At 41.7% G+C, this 15,660-nt stretch overlaps 1 protein-coding gene across 1 annotated transcript in view; it reads left to right on the forward strand.

Moving 5' to 3' along the window:
* LOC119178257 (mitochondrial intermediate peptidase) overlaps nt 1-15,660 on the forward strand; it is a 108,087-nt gene that overhangs the window by 60,693 nt on the left and 31,734 nt on the right. Inside the window, exons 8-11 of the mRNA XM_037429450.2 lie at nt 795-855; nt 3,583-3,635; nt 10,749-10,902; nt 12,656-12,790. Coding sequence (XP_037285347.2) covers nt 795-855; nt 3,583-3,635; nt 10,749-10,902; nt 12,656-12,790 — 403 coding nt within the window. The remainder of the gene's footprint in view (nt 1-794; nt 856-3,582; nt 3,636-10,748; nt 10,903-12,655; nt 12,791-15,660) is intronic.

Consider the following 15,660-nt stretch of genomic DNA (forward strand, 5'->3'; position numbering starts at 1 on the left):
AGATCTAACATCTCGCCCCCATCAAACTGGGGCTGCGGCGGCTGTATTTCCGATGGAAGCGGAAATGTTGTAGGCCCGTGTGCTCAGATTTTGGTGCTCGCTAAGAAACCCCAGGTGGTAGAAATTTCCGGAGCCCTCCACTACGGCATCTCTCATAATCATATGGTGGTTTTAGGATGTTGAACCCCGCATATAATCAATCAAAACCCATCAAACTGCGACTGCCAATGCTGGAATAAAATGCCGGGTCCTGAGCCCAAGCGCAAGAGAGGGATGGACTCCGTGTTGGCTACAAATCTACACAAATACGCTCATGTACACACAGAAACACACATGCGCATATGCAGATGCATGTGCATGCATACAAACACATATGCACACAAACATGCTCACACAAACACATGTACACACACAAACACATGAATGCACATGCACACGAACATACACGTGCACACACACACTCGGGTGCACACGTGTGTAGTAGCATGTTCACCTCAAATTATGCTTTCTCAACAGAGGAATGCAGCATTTCAGACAGCATTTTGCTGCCTGAAACCGCCAGATTTGTTGTCATTGTATCAGTTCAGAGCATCAGGCTTAAGTGGTCTTTTCGGGAGCTCAACATAAAAATTGAATCCAGAACCATATCATAATAACACTATGCTTGTGAAAAGTCATGCTGTGCTCTATCTCTTCTTTTCTTTTCTCTGTGACTTGTTTATTGCAATAACTGTTGTATTTGGGATGAAATGAATGTTAGTTTTATTAAAGGTTCATTCTGTTTCTTTTGCTAGGGCTGACAACGATTATAAGGAGATGCTAGACATGAAGACATCTGGAAGTGGCAATAAATGTGTAAGTAGGGTCTCCAGTATCCTTTATTTTATTCTGCAAAATTGAAGGTCCTCATTTCTTTTTATTTGTGAGTAACCTTACATCAAGTGTGTGGGATTTGTTAAAACTAGGTGATAGATGTAAGAAGTCTGCAATAGTTTACAAATATTAATCATACTCTCATCATTCATCATCATTTATTTGACCCTCAAGGGTACCTTCGGGGCATCACATAAGGGAGGAGAACATTTTACTAAATACAAAAAACAAAGAAAATAACAAAGAAGTTCAAATACACGAGTAATACTTTTGCAGGATCAGAGAATAGACGTAAAAAAACACTTGTACAAACATGTACATGTCTGCACAGAATTTGCACATACAGGAGCACAAAATACAATAGCGGTTAGCGCACTTCAAGTTACCCACCTCAAGGAACGGTCCAACTCACGTCACTGTTGCCAAGCACAACGTTGCCCGGCTGTCGACAAACTTACGTATGTCGGCTAGATTCTGCAAGTTTAAAGACTCCTTAATAAAAGTGATGCTTGATGAGTGATCGTAGTTGGATGGGATAAACTGGGCAGCCCTATTTTGAACGGATTGCAGCAGATTAATCAGATAGATTTGGCGAGGGCTCCAAATAAAGGACACGTATTCGAGCTTCGTACTTATGAAGGTACATACGCAATTTTACCGACTGCAGGAGGTGATACGCATAAAGTTCTTCTGATGTAACCAAGGTTTTTGATGGATCAGTGAGTAAGTGTGTGATACGATCTAACCATGCGAGAGTGTTAGAAATAAGTGCACCAAGGTATCGGTAATTGTCGACATACACCAAGTTCATTGAGTTTAACTTGTAGACATGTTCCGAGTTCGACTGCTTGTCAGATATGCACATGACTTTGCATTTGGAAACATTGGTCTGTGTCACCTATAATTAACACCAGTTTTCAACTAAAGCTAGCTCATTTTGTGTAATTTCACGATCATCAGGGGTGGTTCTTCGGCAATAAAGGATGCAATCGTTAGTAAACAATGAAATGTACGATGAAATTCCTGATGGTAGATCATTCACCTATATAAGGAGGAGAAAGGGGCCGCAAGTTTGACCCAGTCTATATCGGGAAGATTAAAGTCCCTGCACAGAAAAAATTTCCCACGAGGACATCGAGAGTTCAAATCAGCCAACACCAAGTGGAGGTCATTGATAAAAGCACAGTCACAGTCATGAGGTCGATAAGAGGTGACCAGTAAACGATTACCCAAGGCAACAGGCAGATTAATGCAGAGCATTTCACTGCTGCTGTTAATATCTACCTTATTGTAGTGCCAATGGAATTTGACTATAACCAAAATTTGCCCTCCCCTTTTCTCAACCCTATCTCGTCTGTAAATTGTGAAGGACCCAAAGTCACATAGAATTTCGCTGCTTTGTATGTTTTTGTTTAGCTATGATTCAGTGAAAATTCCTACTTCAGTGTTGCTGTAGAGTAGGAGTGCCTTTAGAGCTTCTTTTTTTTTTTGACAAGTTGCTGCCAAAAAATATCCTTCTCCTCTTTCTCACAAAAATAAATTTGTATTTATAAAAAAAAGAAAGGAAAGATTGGTGCTAACTGATGCGTATATTTTTATAACTGCCATTTGCATCAGGCGACATCAGATTGATTTTTGCTTTATATTGAGATCAGATATTACATCTCCCTCCACATCTCTCATGTATACTTGACAAAATACTCTCGTATAACTGCACAAATGGAGCGTTTCACTGCTGCTTTTGTTGCAGATCCTTTTGTGAGTGCTGTACTCTCTGGACTAAAGGAACATGAACTCCCCTAGTGGTTACAATGCTTGCTTTGCAGAGACAAAAAAAAAACAGTAGAATAAAAATAAATGCATAGCCACTCCCCTGAAATTCTGAGTGGGGCCGAATATTAAAACTACACCACTAGATGTAATAATCACTCGATCTTTGCTGCACTGCTGCTGTTGGCTCATTCAGATCCCAAACAAGTGCAGATCATTCCAAGGGCTCTCAACTCAGTCCTCCTGTAGCAGCGATAGAAAAAGCTGTCTTATTTCTTTCTTTTTTGTTTTTGTACGATTGTAAGTCACATTTGCACTAATGTAAGTCGACGTAACAGCTGAAACCGGAACTACTACTACTAGTAATAATGGTGGGAGTGATGAGAATTCAGAGATGTTGTGGTGGTGTTATACTAGCATTAGGTTTGCTTACCAGCTCTGCCTGTATCATAGTATAGAATTATTTCATGGGCTTGTCTAGAACAAAAAAAAAAGGAGAGAAATCTTTCAGATTTTACAAGCCACTGTTCACGGTCACAGTGCTGCTGCTGCTGATTGGAAGAGCGGCTCTTCCATCAATAATTTACATGCCCTTAAGAGCCATGTGCACCTTTTTTTTTTTTTTTTTAGTGTAAATCGAAGGGAGAGTGGCTGTTCCAGCTAGCAGTTGCACACCTGATGGCGAACAGTGTCATAGTGGGGATATGTTTGGGGGCCCCTGCTAGTTAATGGAAGAGCTTTTTCTTTTGGAAGGGCATTTCTGGAGACAACATGTTCAAATTCATTGTATGGTTTGAACTTTTGAAATGCTAAGAGCAGCATTCTTTGCCAACACCAAAGAAAGTTTAGTTTACACAGATTCTCAGTGTTCTTGCAATCTGCCTGATTTTATAGCCTCCTGGTCAGTTGTGGCGCTTTTTGTGCATTTTCTCTCTTCAGGTGCTTCAAGCTTGGGACGTCCCTTATTACACATTCTGTGCCCGACAAGCGAAGTGAGTAATGTGGGCTTTGTCATCAGCAGGTTGATGGGGGTCACTATTCTCATACAGCCTCAGCAAAGACTGAGTTCGCTCTCATGAAGGCCAAGTCAGTTGTAATGCCCTTGAAATGATTCAAGGAGTGAGTTTATTGGTCTATACTCATGTAAGGGCAGCACTCATTCAAAGGTAGCACTCCCAAACTCAAGTGCCAGAAGTCTTGGGTTAAAGAGGCTGATGAGCAGTTGTGATTTATGTGTGGCATCATGAATCACCTAATAGCAATAGCTACATTTAGTTTAAAGCTTGAGCTGTTATGAGCCCATTCAAATAGCCAATTTTGGTTGGCGCCAATATCGTTTATTGCCGTCAGTGTCCATTGCAGCTATAGCACATGATGAGAAAAATAAGGTATCCACGAAACCACTGGAATCAAACCGAGGCACTTCATGTGAGTGAGAACTATTCCGCTCTTCAGCCATGCTAGCATTTGAAACTGCTTCAAGAAAAACCTATGTACACATCTAATTGTGCGAAGATTCGCGTGTGTGGCTTCGTAATTGCATGGTGTGGTGGACGTTTATTAGTATTGTGCAGGGCATTATGTCAAACGAATTCCATAGCAAGTTGGGGCTTTGCAGCTGCCCACTCATTACAAAGGGCAAAAAAAATTGCCAGCTTCATCGGTAGCAGTACCACAAGTATGAGCATTTACACAGAGCTTGTCACCCAATACAAATGGCTGTGCCGAAATTAATCGATCCTCTGTGCTTAGTTTTCTCCATGGCCCAATTAGCATGGGCATCTTCTTAGCAGTGCTGAATAGTAGCAGTCTGCATTGCTGTGTGACTGTTATCTGCAGTTGTAATAGTGCTGCGGTCATTGTGTTGTTTCTAAACAACGAAAGGCCTGTAGTGTCTAGTTGCGATTTATCGTGATCACTATCAGCAGCAGTGTTAACAGCAACCGTATTCTATTTTGCAAAGAGCGCAGGTGTGTAGCCATGCAGGTTTCTCTGCAGTTCTGTTGTATCCCTCCAGGCGTCATGACTCTTGACATGTCATGTACGTAATGTACTCTGTCGTCCTTTATGAAAGGGAACACAGAAGTGCATGACCGGCACCGTGCGGTGGCGGCCTGCAGCACCATCAACCGAGCACGATAGAAAACACGTTCGCTTTCGGTGTCATCTATCGACGAACAAAATAAGCAGTCCCGGCTCGTCTGGAGGCACGCGCTCGCTTTTAGGCTGGCCATTGCCGGTAGACAAGCACTGCTGGATTACGCTCCCACCACGATAGGTAAACAGAGTTGGGTGCTCGAGCGTAGTATGCTGGTAAAAGCACTGTCTCTCGGCTTACGTGAGTTACGGTTCGATAAAGCTAGAGATGTATAACGAGAGGGATGCACTCGGGTGAAGGCGTAGTTCTGCGCCCATATCTCTCCTTATGAAGTCAGCAGGCAACGAATTAAGGATGGGAAATTTTCCTCTTGCAGCATCTTCAAGCGCATCTGTTACTCATGTAAACTATCTCAGTCACTGCTTTCTTTGCCCCGTATAACTAGTTGTTCCTCGACTCGAACCTGGTCCACCGACTTAACTAATAACAATGCTGCCGCTCGCCTGAAAACCATGCAGCCTTTTCAGAAAACGAGGGGGGGGGCTGCGCACATATTTTCGTATACACACAGCGAGAATTTAGTCGAGTAAAATCGCCACTATCGGTTTCCTCATGTCCACTCATACCCTTGGACGAACGGAGATGCTCAAGTTATGACATTAGGACTAGGCAAAGGTGGTCTCAGAGTTTTTCTCGAGCGAGTCTCACGAAAAAATACCATTTCTATATTTTTTTTGCAATGCAGGGGAGAAAACATAGGTGATGCTAAAAAATATTTGCATGAAGATTTTAATTTTTGTTCACTGGAGAACTACATACCAAATAATTGAGCTAGGTGCTTGCACATTGGGTAAGAATCAACACCACTTAGCGCTGTCTGTTCTGGCAGTATAAGTGAGCACTGTATAATTAACTGTTCATTAAAAAAGACTACACTTCATCATTATAAGTTATTTGAACTTGCTTTAAGAGTCCTTCGTTTCATATCAATTTTTTGGAAACGTATTGATTGGTAGCTTATGAAAATGTTCGAGCTCTAAGGCTAAGGCATAAAGCTCAGATAATACATAGTATCACTGAATGACACTCTGTATCATTCAGTGATAAACCACAACCACGCCTTCCCCCGAGTGTGTCCCTCTCGCCTATACATCTTTTTTCGGCAAAGCGCAACTCTCGTAAGACCTGGGACAGTGCTCTTACGAGTATACTGTGCTCGCGCACCATGCAGACGACGTGCTGCAGGCATCGCCGGTTGTGGTGTCGTACCAGGAGCATAATCTACCAGCATTTGTCTACCGACTGTGGCTGGTTATTTTGTTCGAAGATGACGCCGATAGCGAACGTGTTTTCTTTCACTGTCGGTTGATGGCGCTGTATGCTGCCTCCACAGAGCAGTGGCCATGCGCTGCCGTGTTTCCTTTTACAAAGGACGACAGAGCACAGGCAAGCAATAACTTTAATTGAGCTAGGTGGTTGCACATTGGGTAAGAATCAACACCACTTAGCGCTGTCTGTTCTAGCAGTATAAGTGAGCACTGTATAATTAACTGTTCATTAAGAAAGGCTACACTTTATCAATATAAGTTATTTGGACTTGCTTTGAGAGTCCTTCGTTTCCTGGACTTTTAACTCTTTCGTTACTGCAAGAAAATGGTTAGTTTTCTTATTTCTCGGGAAGATTGTCTTCGCCAGTTTGAAAAGTACTCCAGCATGAATTACAGCGTACCAAATTTTTCACAATGAAATGCTCTTTCTGAAAATATATGTTGTAAACCAACAAAAATATTTCGCATGAATAAGAACACAGAAAGTCTGTAATTTTTGGTTGCCAGCTGGTAAACAGTGCAAAAAAAAAAAAAAGCACTATACAGTATAGACAACTTATAACGCAAGTCGCAAGAGTTGGAAATATCCCCACTATAGGCGGTATCACAGTGTAACTAAAACCGCGTTTTACAAGGGCCGCATTGGGCAAAATGTGTTTAGCATCCTCACATGTCCGAGAATCAAAGCATGCAATGCGTGGTACTTACAAGCATATAAATTCACAAGTTTAAAGAAAATTTATCTTCCAAAGATGCACGTGGCCAACGAATGAACGCGAAAAGGCGAGGGGGGGGGGGTGTCTAACAAAAGAAAGCACCATCGCAGAAACTCGCAGACTTCTTCTCGGAGCGCCTCAGTCAATTATGCGCATTACACAGAAGCTTAGCCGAATCACGTTCGAAATTTCAGGAGCAGAAAGACGCCAGTCGTTCATTTCATTGGCTCGCACCCTATTTCAAGACATCGCTATCGAATAGTGAACCACCATTCGAGCACTACACGTGCCACTCTCGTTTTCATTAACGACATGTATCCCTTCCCGTCAAGTGCAGTCACTGCAAAGAGTTCCGTTGGTTCCGTAGCAATCTGCAACCTATAAATAGCATGCGACCACTACTGAAACGCATTGAATGCTGATTAGGCCTAGCCTGCCGTTCGGTATGTTGTCGCGGGAAGTTTGTCTAGGACATGAAGATCCTCCACTGAAAGAACAACCTCAGCTCTATGCTGGCCCAACATACAAGGCCAGCCTAGCCGGTCATTGCCCAAGCTTCGCTAACAAGGTTGGGCCGAGGTTTATTTTGGTTAATGGCCGCACACGGGCCGACTTGTGGCTGCGACCATAGGCCCAATGTCGTGGGCCGACCTTATAAATGGCAAGTGGTGCACAGATAAATTAAAAGTTATGGACCATGTCCCTTAAGAGAACCCTGATAAAATGCGAAGCAGCAGCGGTGCACACAGCGTCGACCCAGCGGAAACTGGCGTCGATGCGGGTGCTGAAAAAGCGGTTTCAAGCAAAACTCAGTGTACCGTTTACTTGAGTAAACGTTTGTTTGAAACGCAAAGACGCGGAAGGCAGGTTGAGTTTCGTGTAAATTTTTTTAATCCCTTAAATGCTCAATTTTTTTAATTGTTTCTCAACCAAAAGGGCTTTTTTTAATGCTGATTTCGAATTTGATTGTACTGAGAACCAGCTGCTTGATGTTGAAGAAATATTTGCACAACATACTTGGTCGAATCAACGCGATACTTCTCAACAATACATAGAAAACCAACTACCCGCTGCTAATAAAGATATAATCTTTATGAGTAAAAAGTTGGGACGCCGGATCTTTCTTCACTTGTGTAGGCTGTCTCCTTGGTCAATGTCACTCGGCGAAATTCGCGACTGTGTGGAAAATTTCAAAACACGAAATAACGCAATGTGACTTCACTGGTGAGCACTCGCGATGTTCCCTTCTAAGCTGTCTTCGTCATCACCGAAGGAGCTGCTGAATCCACAGTCATTGCTGTCTTCACTTCCGGGCGCAAGATAAACACCTGTATCCGAATCATCATCACTCGAGGATGATGACAAGTACTAAAGGCTTCTTTTTCTTGTCGACAGGGCAGCTATGCAGCATCGGTCACCACCACCGCTTGCCATCTTTCTAGGCTGGTGCGAGTATAACTCAATTGGATTTCACTTTGGTACGAACCTAAATTGTTAAAAAAAAATATCGAAGTATTGGAAATGAACGAATAAGTGCGCATGGGGCTTTTTGCAAAGGCGGTTTCACTGCAGTGAACTTGTGCTAAGCCGTGAAGACTATTGACAGGAAATCTGCACTGTCGCAAAGCCCCACTTTAAAGTTAAATGAACAAGTTACTGTCACATTGATTCATCATTTTTTTTTATTAAACTGCCTTATTTGCTCTAAAACATAACATTTACAGGTTATCCCTTTTATTCTACCAAAAGTCAAATCCTGCTACTATTTACAGTTGTTTCCATTTCTTTCGAACCTAAAAGAATGATTTTTGCACAAGCCTTGTCTCAATTTCAAAAAAAAAAAAAAAGCTCGTCGAGCAGGTTAGTTGGTAAGGTTAAAGCTTCGGCGAGTTTTTGCACTAGGCTTTTATTATGCAGGTTAGTTGGATCATGACAAATGTGCTCATTTCTCTTTATAATATATGATATACACTATTTGAATTCGATCAAAAATATTCGGCCAAAATAATTATTTGCTTCGAACCTCATATTCACTATTTGCACAAGCCTACATCTTTCCATACAAAAACTGCTTTCCTGCAGTAGGAGAAAACGAAATTGGCGAGTAAATGCTGCCATCTAGTGGATGACATGCAATCTAAGCTGTAGACGAGCGCTTCTTGTTTTGAACACTACCAGAGAGTACATATTCTGTTAGGACGAGGTCTGCTTGTTCAAAGCATTTAAAGAGTTAATCAAGGCTAATTAGGCTGTACAGGTACTGTGCTTTGATGTTTCATGAACTGACATCATTAAAAATCTGTTTTTGGAAGTCAGCGTCTAGTGAACTATCACGTAATGTTGTTGTGGCACCTAGAGCCCATTCTGGAAAGACCAGCACACACATGAAGCAGCTCGGCAGGATCTTTGCTTATAGTGTGCATGTGCTCATAGTGATAGCTCAAAACAGCACAGAAGGCATAATGCTGCCCTTTTTTACATTTGTGAAAGGTTAAAAAAGAGCTACTAGCATGTATCGTCAAATCCAGCTATATTTTGTGACTGGAGGTGCCATAATGAGAATTTATGGAATCATTTAATTTACAGTGTACAAAAGAAAACGCAGTCAGGCCCAAAATAGTTCATTAGGCGAGCTGGTGATCCATGGTACTTGAAAATCATTTTTTCGTGTCGTTCTAAGTCCCTGTTTAAGTTATGCAGTTGTATTTGAAGTATTTTAGATTGAGGGAACTGCCTGCAAACATCTCTTGTTTTTATAATCTGGACTCAGCAAAAACAGCGCTTAGTATAAATGCAGATACCTTACGGAAAAAAAAAAAACATATGAGACAAGATCACAGACATGGACAAGTGCTGTTCAAAATGGGCACTGCAGGGTCAGTGTCTGTTATCTTGCCCTGTGTCTTTTCTTTTTTCCATAAGAATAAGTCTGTGATGACGAATTTTCTACTATCCCAAAGGCCAAGCCTTGCTCAATTTAAATAAGGCGTGAATCTGATGAATCCTGACTTCTCTAGCCATCACTGAAGCCTGATGTTCTGCTTAGCAAGAGTTTTGTACTACTAGACTTAGAGGAGATAATTTAGCTTACACTCCTTCAGAAGCAAGTGGTGACTTTGTGTACAGAAAAAGCTGCGTCGTTGTTGACTGAAATGTGCAGACCTGAAAGCCAGACGGCTTAGAAACAGTAGTCAAGGAACTCCTTATGTGCTTATGCTGTCTGATAACGGTGATGCGATCGCTGCCCAGGAAACACAAGTATCAACAATGTATATGCTTGATACAACCGATCAATTTTCTGAATAACTTCCGTTCATTTATTTTGTGAACCAGATCAAGGCACCGAAAAAGTTTGGTGCTAGCTTGAAGAAATGTCTGCATTTTCGCTAGTTTTCAGGTTTACAGGTTTGCACTGGCTTGCAAAAATTCCTTGATTGTTTAAAAAGGAACTCATAAGCCCATGTTCTATCATAATCTGTATATTGGAATACTGCAGCATAACATATTTTCAGCTTTCGATACCGATTGCTCCAAGGCAGACATTTGATGTGCTGTATTTTTATGATGCCTTCAAATTTGCCTTATTACTCGAGTATCTTGTTTACATTTACATAATACTGTCCTGTGTCAGCTGTAGTTGCAGTTGCATGAAAATACTTAAATGTATAAAAAGGAAGAAAAACAGTCATCCTAACGTTATCAAGATTAGCTGACAACTTGACTATTGATCAGCCAATCGTCAAAGGCATTCCGTGGACATTCTCCAAGGAATGATTTCGTTGTTCTATAGTCGTTACAAAGGAAAAAATAAAGCTTCAAGAATTGAGAGAAAACTTGAAAGATAAACTTTCACTGCTGATTTTTCGTCGGTCGCATGCATCCGTAGTACATTGGGATTCCCACAGAATTTCTATATCACAGAGGGTTAACTAGTGTAAGCTTGGCTGGTACGCATGTTTTCAGGTTCCAGCTGAAGGCTTCTGACTATGCCCCGTACTTCTCCCTCGGCTGTTGCATGGATGGCTTGAATGAGATCTTCCGTGCTCTTTATGGTGTCTACCTCGAGACTGAGGATGTCAAGGCTGGGGAGGTGTGGCACGCAGACGTCGTCAAGCTGGTAAGTATCTGAGAATTGAAAGTTGGGCTTGTTATTGATCACTGTTAATCCTCAAAGTTAACAAACCACCGTCCTACTTGTAGCTGTAGTCACTGGTAGTGATTTATAAGTGATATGCTAATGAGTGATAGACAGAACTGACAGCAATGGATGTGTCAGCTCTCTTGTCTGTCCTCCAATTTCATGTTATGTGTCTAGGTATGTCGAGAGTCTGCTTACTGCTAATGCGTGCTGACTCCTGCAAACTTGTCTGGCTTCGGTTTATTTTGTATTCGCAATGCAGTGTTTTTATCTTTTTGATCATATAGAATCTGAATGAAATTGGCTCTGTCTAACTTGCCATCATGAAGGCAGAGGTCATTTCTGATAGTAAACAGAAAACTTTGTTGTCCATGCGAGAAATGGCTAAGGATATTACTTATTGAACAGCTAGCCACATTCTCAGCCCTCTGTGAAAGTATAGTCACGTAAGTCGACATTTATGGTAATGTGAAACAAATGACAACAAAAAAATAGGCTGTAAGAAATATACATTTATAATGAATATAGGACAATGCTAAGTCATTTTGATGTGAGAAACAACTTAATTATAACAAGTTCTGACTATATTGCTTTTTGTTGCTTGTAAAACCCATACATAAGCACTGCCACTTCCAAAGTCTATCTGAGGCATTAAATGGCTTCTAATCCTCAAGTGCCAAATTATGTGATATCGCAGTGTTTCCTCATGTTCAGCTCACAACTGCACGTTGCCACAGGGTTACAGGTTTGAATCCCTGTGGCCGTGGTTGACCAAGCATTATTTTAATTCCTCTTATGGTGCGGATAGAGCGTAACGTGAAAAAGTAGCCTTACAATTATGTGTGAAGCAATGGCAGCAAATGTCTGTCAGCACAACTGAAGTGATAAACATGTGGATTGGCAGGACAAACCTAGTTTTAAAGCTATTAGCTTTGAGCACTCTCAACTGCCACTGCATGAGCGTGCCGTGACAAGGCTGGAATTCTCTTCCCTCATTATGTGACTGCGAGGCACAGGACGGAACATTTGTGAACAGAGTGTTATGAACAACTTTGTTCTTTCCCTTTTGCAATAAACAGAAGTTTTGTATTAAATTCTGCTAAAATAGACTGCTGTTTCTGAGGAGAAAGGGTGGTTGGGCAAGGAGGAGTTAGGTATGTAGCAGTAAAACGTCCAGGTTCTCCTTCACTCTTCTCATTGTATACTAGCTTCTTTCTGCTTCTTGTGTGTGGTCTCTGGGGCAGTGAAGGCACGGCTGCTGCACAAATTCAAGAATATAAAAGGCCTAACGGTTGAATCTCAAGGTACTGCCTGAGATGTGTGGAGTTTCTAGATTATGCTTCTGCTAAGCGTATTTATGTATTTCAAATTATCAATACATCAAGCTATATTAAGCAATCCCTTTTGTGCTTGATCTTTCTTTGACTGTGACACACCAGTAATCATTCAAGTTCTCAGGTTTTCTTGTATTCTTATGTTTTGTGTTCGCCTTGATACACGTGCTTCTTTCTTTGTACTTTGTTAGTGTAAAAGGACAGCACAGGACAGAAGACATGACACAGCGCTACTCTCAAGTGACAACTTTTGTTAATTGAGTTGTCCTGTGTACTGTCCTATGTTACTATTTGGCACTAACAAGCACTGTGGTTTCGCAGCAACCAGCCCGTTAATACATCCTGTTTGACTATGGTTCTCCTTCCTGTTGCCTTTTCTGTGACGCTTCTGCAACCAGGCCGTGAAAGAGCAGGAGGGCGGCAACCTGCTGGGCCACATCTATTGCGACTTCTTTGAGCGCCAAGAGAAGCCCAACCAGGACTGCCACTTCACCATCCAAGGTGGACGCGTGCAGCCAGATGGATCTTATCAGGTGAGGCCCAACTGTGCACATCTCTCACCCGAAAATCGGGGGCGGCCGCGATGGCTGCCCACGTACTGTGCGATGTCAGTGCTTGTTAAAAAAGATGCTCGCTATTTCTGGAGCCCTCGACTATGGCGTCCCTCATATTCATATCACGGTTTTGGATTGTTACATCTCAGATACTATTCTTTATTTTTATTCGTAGTCTTCTTGAAGGTGTTTTCACACACTGCCTTGTTTCTCCTGTGAATTGGCTTGTCACTGGCTCAACCGTTAATCATCGCTGCTGCATTTTAGTCAAGTACCAATGCAAGAACATCGGTGTACTTGATTAAAATGGGCGTCTAGAACCCCAGGGAGACAAAATGAGGCCTTCGGTATGGAGGTGGAATGCTAGTGGACTGTGCCTCGTGCAATGTTAGTGTGCAATAAAGAACCCCAGGTGGTGAAATTATCCGGAGCACCCAACTAAGGTGTCCCTCGTGATTATATCGTGGTTTTATCACGTAAACCACAAATAATATCAAATGAAATTTGTGCTCTATTGTGGCATTATATAGTCCCAGGTTGCCTCGGGGTATCAATCGCAATGAATAAATTTTGTTGGTTGAATCAGTGAAGGACCTAGTGAACAACTTCTTAAAGATAATTTCCCCCATGCCCATGCTTTACGTGGGCGACCTATTGTTGCAGTGAATCACAGAACAGTTGTGTAACGCAGCTCTGAAAAGAGCCTCAAACGAGTTTTATGAAGCAGCTGTATGTTTATGAAAAGAAAGGTGGCATTCTTTTTTTCCTACTGTAGCATGAATCTGCCTCAGAATTCTGCACAGCTCTCTTGGAAAGAAAAATCTTGTAGTGAAAACTTGGTCTGGAGCAAGGCACGAGTATTTCTTAAAAGGACACTAAAGTCAAACAACAATTTACGTCAGAGTAAAAGCTCAAGGTATGACAACATCTAAAACGACAATATTATCAACAACAGTCCCTACTTACCGAAAAATTAACGTAAGTGCACAAGAACACAAGCGCCGCAGTAGGACATTTTCATAATGATCCCGATGACATCAGACGAACCGCCTACAATTAATCACTAGTAATCAACCTAACTGCAGTAAATAAAGAACCTTCCATATATCGAGAGACGCAATAGAATGCTGCTTGTTCGTTTCTGTTTTGTTCATGGAAAAAAGAACCGCCAGAGGTCACTGTGGGAAATGGCACGAGTGGTTCAGAATTTGAATTTTCGCATGGTTACACGGGACGTGTAGTGCCATTTAGCAGGGCGCAGTTGAAACAAAAGATGGTCTTCAATCTCAAAGCCAAGGGTCGGAAATTTATCAGTGGCCGTTATTGCTGCGATGGCTTCCGCTGCTTTCGGTCTGCTGCTACTAGCGCAGTAAAGTCAGGCAACGTTGTGCACGGCAACAGTGACGTGAGTTAGTCCGGTCGATCCGCTTCTTGAGGCGGTTAATTTGAGGTGCGGCAACCCGATGCGGACCACTAAAAGGTGATTTTATTTCTAAAATAGGCCCTTTCTTGGCACAAAAGTGACACAACGAGGTTTCTAGACCGCTATTTCAACAATCAACGTCAACTTAATAGTTGCCTTTAGTGTCCCTTTAAGCAGTGTTTCCATCTGAGAAGCCAATTACAAAAGTCCCCGCTTCAGTCGCACTGAGAAGCTATAGCGGCGTTGATTGCCCTCCTCGCAAACTATTCATCACATGCAGCGTTCAATATTCAAGGTGTGCATGCAACTGAGCTTAAGCACCTTAATTTTGGTGTTCTCAACTGTTCTTGAATATAAAAAAAACAAATTTTTCCAGCATAGCGTTCTTCATGTGAAGTCCTTTTACTGCCTTGCAAGAAAGCTAGTTCTGCTGCTTTCCATGTTCTTAGGCAGCTGCCACTAGTTCCTCAGGCAACAATTTTTATGCTGCCGCTCATGAACATCAGCCAAAATGTCAAGCGAAGGCGACGCCACTGTTTGACTCGGCACAGACAATGGTGAATCTGAACATTTTAAATTAGAACAGACTAAAAGAAAAAAAATTGTATTCCATGTCAATGCTATAAAAACCATTATTTGCATACACTAGCGAAAATTCACGTTATAGGGATCATATCCATCTTTGCTTCTTTGCCGCAGTGGCCACCAACAGTTATTTTGTGCAACTTTGACGAAGAATCAAAGCTACAAATCCACATTTGATGAGCAAAACTTGCTTCATTCAAGCCAATGAAGTAAACACTTTTTCAATTAGTGGAATTATCTCAATTCATATTCTGAGTAATTACCTCTCCCTTCAAAAGAAATTTCATCATGGATAACCTTAAATTTTCATCAATACCAGGTGATCATGTCAAGTGCGCAGACATGGTCAGCTCATTGACCGCAGATGAAAGATTGCGTGTCTTGCAGTCACCACTGCTTCTAAATTTTCAATGCATGTCCTTGTGCTCCAGCACACATATTTTCACAAACGTCTTGAAATCAGGCTCTGAGCCCCCTGCCATTTTCAGTTGAGGCGAAAATGCTTGAGGCCCATGTGCTTAGATTTAGGGCGTGGTAAAGAAACCGAGGTGGTCAAAATTTCTGGAGTCTGTCACTACAATGTCTCTCATAATCATATGTTGGTTCTGGGACATTCAATCCCCAACATTCTTATCATTTTTTTTAATAAGATAAAGCTCTTTATTCAGTACAATACAGTGCAAGTAAAAAGTTGATATAATAAAGAAGGGGGTCCCAAAGTAAAAACTGTCAGGGGGACCTCCTGTGAATTCATGTATAAAAATATAGAACAAAGATTGGCAACTAAGGAAAAAACAGCAAGCGAATAAAACAAAACGAACGTAATGAAAATTATTATTGA

The sequence above is a fragment of the Rhipicephalus microplus genome, chromosome 1, assembly GCF_043290135.1.
Source record: "Rhipicephalus microplus isolate Deutch F79 chromosome 1, USDA_Rmic, whole genome shotgun sequence".
Classification (NCBI taxonomy): domain Eukaryota; kingdom Metazoa; phylum Arthropoda; class Arachnida; order Ixodida; family Ixodidae; genus Rhipicephalus; species Rhipicephalus microplus.